Here is a 9,448-nt window from a genome sequence, read left to right on the forward strand (position 1 = left end):
TGGAGTCTTACTTTGAGGTGCTACTTTGTGGTGCTACTTTGGGGTGCTGCTTGGGGTCCTGCTTAGGGGGTGTTGCTTTAGAGTGCACCTTTGGATGCTGCTTTGAGGTCTTGCTTTGGGGTTCTGCTTTGAGATGCCCCTTTGGGTGCTTCTTGGGGTCCTGCTTTGTGGTCTTCCTTTGGGATACTCCTTTGGGGTCTTGCTTTGTGTTGCCGCTTTGGGGTCTCAGCAGTGCAGCCTTCCCAGCCTGGGGGGGTTTGTCCTGATGCCATTATTTGTTCAGCACCAATGTTTGGGAGATTTGAGGCTGGTGCTTCGGGGTTGTTGCTTGCCCCAGGTCTGGTGCTGGGGTGAAAAGCTGAATGGAAGTGATGACTCTGCAAAAAAATGTTTCGTTTTTGCAAGCAGGGCAAAGAAGTCACTTTGGGTCAGCTAAAGTCATGTTTTCCTTAGGAAACAAGTCTGGCATGCTCCACAGAAACTTGCAACTCTGGCTACACGGCGAGAGGGTGGCAGTGTTGAGCACACCATGGCTCAGGGTGCTCTTCTCTGTGTGGGGTGTGCAGTGTCCAAATGCCACCTAGTGGCACTGGGTGCTGTAGGGAGCAAGGCTTCAGTGGGTTGGTGCTGCAGTGGGGTTGCATTGAGGAAGGAATGCGTTTGATGCTGCAGTGGGGTTGAGTTGGGTAAGCAACTGGTTTTGGTTTGGTGCTGCCACGATATTGAGTTGGGTAGGCAATAAGTCAAGCAGGGATCCTTGGGTTTACTGTGCGAACCAACCCAAATCCTGTGTTTCTATCCCCAACATTGGATGGGAAAAAGAAGGCAAACCACAAACAAATCCCCCAGGTTCCCTTTTACTGGGATTACTGCGACAGCTGTCACTCTCCCTGCAGGGCTGGCCAGCCCTGAAATCCTATTACTGAGTTTCAGGAGAAATAAAAAGTTAATCGTCTCCTCTGCGCACTCCTGCGCTGCTGGCACTGGGGCTGAGGCTGCACCCATGGAGCCAGCTCTGATCCTATAGGCACTGCAGCAATGCCACTGCAGACAGAGATCCTGCGTGAGGTGTGGGCCACCGACAGGTGAGGTCCTTTTTTCTCCCTTTTCAATTTAATGGTTTGTCTTAGCGTTATTCTGTTGAATTTTTTGCTCCTTTTTTTTTTTTTTTTTTTTTTTTTGCTTGCTTGAATGGTCAGTGCCACCGTGCTTGGTGGTTTGCAATGGGAAAAACATTAATTAGGGCACATTCTCCCTGGTTAACCTCATTGCCATCAGCCCTGACCAAAGCAGAGCCCAGCCTGTGCTTGGCCATGTTGGGATATGGGGAAGCTGCTTTGGAAAATTGCTATCCCTTTTGGCTCCTGGTCACAAAAAAAATGAACTTTCAAGCCCTTCTAATGGGGCCTGCCCTCACCCACCTGCTTCCTCTGCCCACAGCCCCAGCGAGGAGCCGAACAGCCCTCAGCAGCAGCGGCTGAAGCAGGTGAGGAAAAATTCTTCTGTGGGCTGAGGATGGGTGCAGCTCCTGGTCCACATTGTGGTGGGAGTGGAGTGGGGTTGGTGCTCAGTTCTGGGTGAGTGCAGGTGTTTGTAGGACCCCACTCTGCTTCTGATTTGTGCATCCTTCCCAAGACCATCTCCATCTCATCAGATGGGGTCTCAGCTCCTAATTAGTGCTTTAATTAAGCCTTTCAGCTGTCAGCGGTGTCACTTTCCACGCTGTGACCACTTCTAGGAGTGGCTGCATTTTGTGGCAGCCCTGTGGGGCAGCCCCTACAGAGGGTTCTCTGCAGCAATCTGAGTACTCTGCTGTAATTAGCAGATTTTGTTAAGTAATGAAGTGAAGGGCCATCCTGCCCCTGTGCTGCTTAAGCGATTAAAGGAGAGAAGGAGCTTTTTTTGTAGCCAGCTGATGGTATGAAAGAATTTGGGATTTGCAGCCCCACCACGAGACCCTGAGGAATATGCACTGGGAAATGGCAGTGGGTTAGTGCTGTGGGGCAGATCCATCCTTTTGCGGTGCTGAAGTGCTGGGGGCTCTGCCTGGGGAGGACCCCCCCAGAGCAAATCCCTCGCGAAGGGGGGAGGGCTTTGCACCCAGATGTGATCAGTGCTGATGCAATCAGTGCTGCGTCACTCTTGGGGGACCCCGACCAGGTGCCCTCTCCCCTGATGTCCCCTGCCTGGTGCTGAACCACATGCTCTGCATTTAGTAAATCAGCATTATTTATAGCCCAGGGTAAAGAGGATTAGGTGTGCTGCCTTTAATCCCCTGCTTCCTCCTGCCCTGCTTCTGCTGACCTCAATCCCTGCAGCTCTGATGTCCCAGCCTGTCTCAGCACATGGCCTTCAATCTCCACTCCACAAATGGGTTTCCATAAGAAACACACGTGGGTGAGAGGAGCCAGGGGGATTCTGATCCCCACACCCCCTGTGTATCCCTTGAGGCTCCCATATGGTGGTATGGCCCCTGGACAGGCACAGTGTGGTACTGCTGCCCTCCAATCTCTCTGCTAACGGCCCGTTCTGTTTCCTTCCTGCCATCCCTCTGTGGGCCAACCTCATGGTAAGTTGTTCATGTAACAGTGCAGCACGTCCCTTGCAAGAGCTTTTGCAAGAACAGTGTAAGAGCTGCTGTGCTCTTACAGCATCCCTTTCCAAAATGCACCAGTGTGCCCCAGCTGCTGTAAGAGCAGATGCTGAACCATGGCACGGTCTCTGCAGCATCATCTGTGGGGCAGAAGTTGAAGAAGAAGCGGCAGGAGCCAGCAGTGGAGCCTGAAGCCAAACCACGACGGCTGCGGGTGAAGAAGCCGAGTGAGCTCAGAGGTACCGAGGAGCCCCATGGCCCAGTGCAGGGTGAGCAGCCTACGGGGACCCTCTGCCAGCTCCTGTTCCCTCCAAAGCTTATGCCCCATGCACCCATGGTGCTCCTTGTCATGAGGGCTCTTGAAATGTGCAGGGGTGAAGAAGGTGGGGAAGAAAAAGGAGAAAGGAGAGGAGGAGGGTGATAAGGAGCCCAGCTCCAAACCCTCCCGGGAGCCTCGGAAGAAAAAGGAGAGCTCAGCGCCTCGATCCCATGTGGCCGAAGGCCTAAAGAAGCAGCAAGGTGAGGGGACATGGCGGGCAGCAGCCATCCCTTCATGGGCACCAGTTCACAGCATGGTGCAACCACGTTCCCTCATGTACCATGTGTCCCCATGAACCGCGTCCCTCTGTGTCACGACACCAAGCACTTTGTCCCCACTGCCCACCCCACTCATATCCACAGCAACTCTGCATCCTCTTAGTGTGCTTTTTGCCCCCAAATCAGCCAAAGGCATCCAAAAAGGGTGAGGAACCTCCAGCCCCATGTCCCCATGCCTCATGTCCCCACTCACCACATCCCTATGTCTATGCTATCAATATCTGCAGGAACCCTGCACAACCCTATGCTGGTTTTTGTCCCCAAATCAGCCTGATGCATGAAAGGTGGGGATCCCCCAGATCCATGTGGGTCCCTCTGTCCCTTGTGTGCCACCACATCTCTCTGCTGTGTCCCACTGGGCAGAGGCATCTGAGGAGGAGGAGGAGGAGGAGGAGGAAGATGAGATGGAGAGTAAAGATCCTCCCAAAAAGCTGAAGAAGAAACTGACCAAAGAGCCACCCTCAGGGGAGAAGAAGCTGAAAGCAAAGGGTGAATACACGGGGGTGGCATAGTCCCAGTCCACTGTCACCACGTAACCTCTGTCACTGCCTGTCCCTGGTCTGGCCCTCCAGGTGACAAAAGTGATGCTGACAGCAAAGCCAAATCCACCAAAAGCACCAAGAAGGAGCCGACATCCATGTTCCATGTGAATGGGGAGAAGAAGGAGAAGAAGAGCAAAAAGAAAGGTATGAGGTGAGGGGGGGTTGGCATCCTCATCCAGCAGCAGCCATGATGTGTGATGGTGTCCCCATGTTCCCATAACCCTGTGTCCCCATGCACCGTTTTCCCATATCCCCATATCCCCATGTCCCTGTGTCACTGCGTTCCTGTGTCTCCATGCCCTCATGTCCCCATATCCCTGTGCCCCCCAGCTGCCACCGGCAGCGATGAGGAGGATGACTCTGATGCCAGTACCAAACCTATCCGATCGGGTAAGAAGAAGAATCCGGTGTCACTCTTCCAGACCGGTGGGGAGCCTCCCAGGGAGAGAAAAACCAGGAAGAAAGGTGGGAGCAGCGCTGGGGGGGCTCCAGGGGCACGGGGGGCCTGGTTATGGGGCATTAGTAATGATGTGTTGGCATTCCCTCCTGTCTACAGCTCCTAAAGCAGCAGACAGCGAAGAGGAGACCTTGGAGACACAGCAGAAGAACTCCAACAAGAAGGGCAAAGGGAAGAAATCTAAAAAGGTAAGGGGGGAAAAAGCCAGAGACACCCATAGAGTGGGTCAGGAGCATCCCCTGGGGTAGATCTGTATGGCCATACTGTCTCCAGAGCCAAATCCTGGGGGCAGGTGGGGTGTAAGGAGCTGGGAGATGGCAGTAAATGGCACAGGACTTGGGATCCCCCAAATAAAGCTGTGGTGTGGCCCTACAGAAGGAGGAGAGGCCACTGTCACCTGTCATCGAGGTGGACAATCTGGAGAAGTTTGTGCTGTCCCCAGCGCCACAGGGGGTGACCATCAAGTGCCGGGTGACGCGGGACAAGAGGGGTATGGACCGGGGCCTGTACCCCACCTACTACCTGCACCTGGATAATGACAAAAAGGTGAGCAGGCAGGGGGCTGGAGACCCATGGGAACACCAAAGGAGTGCACCCACATGGTTTTTAGGGCAAGCCTATGTGCACCCCACTATGACTCCACTGGGCTACTTCTGTCCCATTTTTCCTTGGAAATGCCAATGTTGGTGCATGGTATGATGCCAGAGAGGTAATACTCGTGCCACGCATGGGGACACTGACAGTGTTTTGGGGCTCAGCTGTGCCACAGTGGTGCTCATGGTAGGTCAGTGGTTGGATTTGCTGATCTTAGTGTTCTCTTCCAACCTTAATGATTCTGTGGAGATGGGTTGATGGTTGAACTGGATGATCTTAGAGGTCACTTCCAACCTTAATGGCTCGATGACTTTACAACTTACATAATGTCACAACTGTGTCCCCATTGCACAATGCAACATGCAGAAGGTACAGTGAGGTGACAGCCCCGTTGTGCCCCCAGGTCTTCCTGCTTGCTGGGAGGAAGCGTAAGAAGAGCAAAACCTCCAACTACCTCATCTCCATCGACCCCACAGACCTGTCGCGGGGTGGGGAGAACTTCATCGGGAAGCTGAGGTGGGTGCCACCAACGTTTGCACATCAGATGTGGGATGGGAGTGGGACCAGTGCAAAAGGAGAGGTTCTGGATGGTGGGATTTGGTGTGTGACGGTGATGCTGGTGGCACCAAATCTTGTCCCTGTGCTGCAGGTCCAACCTGATGGGGACCAAGTTCACCGTGTTCGACAATGGCGCTAACCCTGATCGGGCCAGTGCTGACTGGTCCAATGTGCGGCAGGAGCTGTCGGCTGTGGTTTATGTAAGAGTTCCCCCCAGCAGGGTCTGAGGGATCACCAACCTGCACCCCTTTGCTGGGGCATCACTGGGGGCTGCAGAGCCATGGAGCCATGCAATGAGGCTGCAGCCCACTGCAGTTGCTTGTTTTATGAATGGGGCATCTCTTGCAGGAGACCAATGTGCTGGGGTTCAAAGGGCCCCGGAAGATGACAGTCATCATCCCCGGGATGAACTCAGACAACGAGCGGGTGCCCATCCGGCCCCGAAATGTGAGTCAGATGGCCAAGGATCAAGTGAGGATGGAGTCAGCATGCCCTCTGGGCTGGGTTTGATGGGGTTCACTTGAGGTTCACCTGGTTGAGGCATCCCTCAGTCTCAAGGCACCTCTGTGGGAGGTGGAGGTGTGGTGTTAGTCTCTTCCCAGCCATGTCCTGCTTTGGAGTTGTGTGTTCCAGAGCACCCAGGGACAGCATCCCACTGTATGCCAAGTCTCACCCTCTTTGCCCTCCCCAGGACAACGATGGGCTTCTCATGAGGTGGCAGAACAAGAACATGGACAACATTATCGAGCTGCACAACAAGGCACCGGTGTGGAATGACGAGACTCAGTCCTATGTCCTCAACTTCCACGGTCGTGTCACCCACGCCTCCGTCAAAAACTTCCAGATTGTGCACGGCAGTGACCGTAAGTGGAGGCTTGGCTGACTCCCAGCACGCATTTTGGTTTATTTCTTGCCCAACTGCTCTGAGGTTTCCCTGCGTTCTGCTCCGGCAGAGGGAGCACGTGGGTCGTGCATGGTCATGCAAAATAGGGCATGACTCGATCCTGCAGGGTGCTGAGCCCCACAGCAGCATCACCGCCAGCACACACCCCTTGTGTGCTCCCCATTTGCGCATCTTTGGTGTGCATCATGCCTTGGGGATGACCCCTTAGGGTGACCCTTTGGGTGATGGATACAGGATCCTAACGTGGCTCAGGGGTACATTTGTACCCCCTTTGCCAGCGGCACTGCCTGCCCCACGGCAAAGCAGACACAGCCCCATGGCAAGTGTCCCGGCATGGGACAGCACTCAACCCCTCGTCACCTGTCCCGCGCAGTCAGAAGCCATCGGCACCCGCGGGTGTTGAGTTACAGGACAGAAAAAAACCTGTCGGGGGCCCCCGGTTATTTTTACAGATTTCCTGCCACCCGTGCTCTGGTAACAGCGAGTGTCCCGTGGGGGGCAGTAGGCTCTGGTTCCCAGGGACAGGGTGCTGGGGGGATCCAGAGTGCCATGTCTCCTCTGAGGTGCAATGGAAAAACGCTGGTTTTTGGTTAATTGAGCTGCAATGCAGTGCAGCAGCAGCCAGTGTACAAGCTGGGCATGGGTGCCCTCTTTGCAGTGCCACTTGGAAAGGGGAGGTGTGGGTGTGGGAGCCTTCCAGCCCACACCAATGCGCTCTCTACTCTGTCCTGCAGCTGATTACATTGTGATGCAGTTTGGACGTGTGGCAGACGACGCCTTCACCATGGACTACAACTACCCACTGTGTGCCGTGCAGGCCTTTGCCATTGCTCTCTCCAGCTTTGATGGGAAGCTGGCCTGCGAGTAGCTCCATGCTGTCCTGTCCCCATCCGCTCCCCTGGTTCCTGTGTCTGGCACTGCTCCATTGGGCACCGCTCCATTGGGCAGCACTCTGTCAGGCACCGTTTTGTTGGGCGCTGCTTGCCTGGCTGTGGACACCTTCTCTGGGCACTGGTTACTGGTCTCAGGCAGAAGGCAAAGTTAAACTTGGAATATATCTCTTTTTTAGCTTCTGTTTTGTATGTTGTAGCACAATCTTTACACAAGAAGAGGACGTGATCTCCTTTGGTTTGCGGTTCTTCGTACCCATGCCCAAGGTCACCCCCAGCCGCCAGCAGCACCCAATAACTGATTTCATTTAAGAACTGTTAGCAGGCACAGTGCTGTTTCTCGGAGGCAAATCTCCAGATTTTCCCAAAATGCCAACCTAGTGATGCTCTTCCATTTTCCAAAAGCTGCATGGCTTTGGGCTTCATGAGTCATCACTGCATCAGGGGCAGATGGAGCCCTACATGGGTGCATGGACAGCCCCATCCCTTATCCATGTGGGAGAGTTGGAAGGAGAAACAACTGCTGTGGTTTAGGGCCAGCATCTGGCTAGGTACAGCCAGCAAATGTGGGGGAAAGCCAGAACTTGCTGCCCAAATCCAGCTGCCGACCCCACATTTGTTTGAGATTGGGAAAGGAGCAGCTGATGGTTGAGGACTGCCTCCATCTGCACTTGTCTCAGTTTCCTGTGCATTTGTGGGAGGCAGGAAGCCAAATCTCGGTGAGAAAGTGGGGTTTGGTACTGGGGTCCCCAGAGTGCACCCTCTCAGAGCATCACTGTTCTCTGTGAGTTCCTCCCTCCAGCAACCCCAAACATTTTTTCAGATATTACTTGCAGTTCCCCCAAGTTGCCAGCCTGGGGTGCAACCGAAGAGAGCAAAAAGCAGCACTGTGTTGGAGATGCAATGCAATCCCATCTCAAACCCATCACCTGTTGGGTTGGAGACACAACACCATCCCATCTCAAACCCATTGCCAGCAGCAGTGAGCCTAATGTGCAAGCACTGCACGCACAGCCCACAGCAATTACAGCATCAGCCACCTCCCCCAAATCACTTACACAAATCCTCCTAACCCAAACCAACTGCAGCATAGGAAGCAAACGAAAGCAATTTAATAGGGTGCTGGATGTTCGGGCCCTTTGTTTGCGCTGGCTGTTAACACCAGTGGAGATAAAGAATTGAGGCAGTTGCAATGTGTATCTACTTTGGCCGATGGAAAGTGTGACAGATGCTCAGACAGACCAATGGGTGAGGATGAGGATGTGTGCGTGGGTGTGGAAGGAATGCTTGCTGCAAGTAAAGATCAAAAAAAAAACAGTAGAGAAGAAGAGGAGGGAGCTTATCAACTTCTGAGGCCAAAGTGTGCATTGTCCATAGAGAAATGCTTTTCTGAATCCAGGGGATGAGGTTTACCCTGAGGCAAAGGCTTTGAGGCTTCTTATGGTTGAGTTTAGGGGTTGGGGTTGGGCTGGTGGAGCGGGGATGGGTTTAGCCCTATGGAGCACATAAGCTCATCCCAGGCTCCTCCAGGGAAATGCATTGTATTTTTTGCAAAGATGTAAGGAAAAGAGAGAAAAATGCATCCCACCTTGATGCTGCATATCCTACCTTGATGCTGAGCACCCCACCCCATCCCTCTCCAATAAGCGGAATGGTGCTGCTATGGGTCACATCCCAGTGGTATGGGTGTGCAGGACATGCTGCTCTTGGCGTGATAACCAACAGGCAGCACTCGGAAAGCTGATATTTTTCAACTGCTTTAAGAAAGGAATCATTTTTTAATTAGTGAATCCATTCTGGAGAAGTGTCAGAGTTTTACAGTGTTGTAGCTGTTCTTGGTGTGTTGCCTAGACTTGGATGTTCCAGCCATAAGAAAATATTATTTATGGCATTGCTGCTCACAGCTCTTTTATATTATAATTTGGGAAAGGAAGTTGCTGTTCCCACCAGTGGACAAAGAATAGCAGAAACCAAGTTTAGGAAAAAGCCCCAATCGGCAGCACCGCAGCAAAGCACCTAGGGCAGAACTGGAACAGGATGAGACCATGTTGCAGCCACTGACTGCACACATCCAGCTCGGCACAGCAGTAACCCCACTGCTGCTCCCCTGCACAGAACGCCATGTGTTCATAAACATTTGCAGATCAGGCTTTTCTTCATGGGCTAACACACGCTTGTTTGCTCATGCCTTACTCAGACTAAACTCCTATTGAACTCAATTAAGTCTGTCATCTCCAGGAGCAGTCAATGTCATTTTTGCCCAAGTAAGGGATGAGTAACGAATGCTTTGAATGGCCCTTGGAGAATTGCAGC

The 9,448-nt window shown here is 53.1% G+C and overlaps 2 protein-coding genes across 2 annotated transcripts; both read left to right on the forward strand.

Moving 5' to 3' along the window:
* Positions 1 to 1,243: 1,243 nt before the first annotated feature.
* On the forward strand, positions 1,244 to 3,223 carry LOC149915061 (uncharacterized). Its single transcript, XM_090124781.1, has 2 exons — positions 1,244 to 2,862; positions 2,966 to 3,223. The coding sequence occupies exons 1-2, from the start codon at positions 2,700 to 2,702 to the stop codon at positions 3,205 to 3,207; spliced, it is 405 nt and encodes a 134-aa protein (XP_089980907.1). The 5' UTR covers positions 1,244 to 2,699; the 3' UTR covers positions 3,208 to 3,223.
* A 297-nt stretch (positions 3,224 to 3,520) lies between these two features.
* On the forward strand, positions 3,521 to 7,298 carry TULP1 (TUB like protein 1). The gene is made up of 10 exons (XM_031608651.2): positions 3,521 to 3,679; positions 3,763 to 3,876; positions 4,063 to 4,197; positions 4,289 to 4,377; positions 4,565 to 4,735; positions 5,187 to 5,299; positions 5,433 to 5,541; positions 5,690 to 5,788; positions 6,033 to 6,204; positions 6,980 to 7,298. Exons 1-10 carry the CDS (start codon positions 3,595 to 3,597, stop codon positions 7,111 to 7,113), a joined length of 1,221 nt encoding a protein of 406 aa, XP_031464511.2. The 5' UTR covers positions 3,521 to 3,594; the 3' UTR covers positions 7,114 to 7,298.
* Positions 7,299 to 9,448: the final 2,150 nt, after the last annotated feature.

Source organism: Phasianus colchicus, chromosome 25 (assembly GCF_987193195.1).
Source record: "Phasianus colchicus chromosome 25, bPhaCol1.hap1.1, whole genome shotgun sequence".
NCBI lineage: Eukaryota > Metazoa > Chordata > Aves > Galliformes > Phasianidae > Phasianus > Phasianus colchicus.

Excerpts from the sequence above, each read along its gene's own strand:
- TULP1 (XM_031608651.2), top strand. The coding sequence starts at position 3,595 with ATGGAGAGTAAAGATCCTCCCAAAAAGCTGAAGAAGAAACTGACCAAA. Across the intron at positions 5,542-5,689 it reads AGCTGTCGGCTGTGGTTTAT|GAGACCAATGTGCTGGGGTT; the intron begins GTAAGAGTTCCC and ends CATCTCTTGCAG. Across the intron at positions 6,205-6,979 it reads GATTGTGCACGGCAGTGACC|CTGATTACATTGTGATGCAG; the intron begins GTAAGTGGAGGC and ends TCTGTCCTGCAG.
- LOC149915061 (XM_090124781.1), top strand. The coding sequence starts at position 2,700 with ATGCTGAACCATGGCACGGTCTCTGCAGCATCATCTGTGGGGCAGAAG. Across the intron at positions 2,863-2,965 it reads GCCCCATGGCCCAGTGCAGG|GGGTGAAGAAGGTGGGGAAG; the intron begins GTGAGCAGCCTA and ends TGAAATGTGCAG.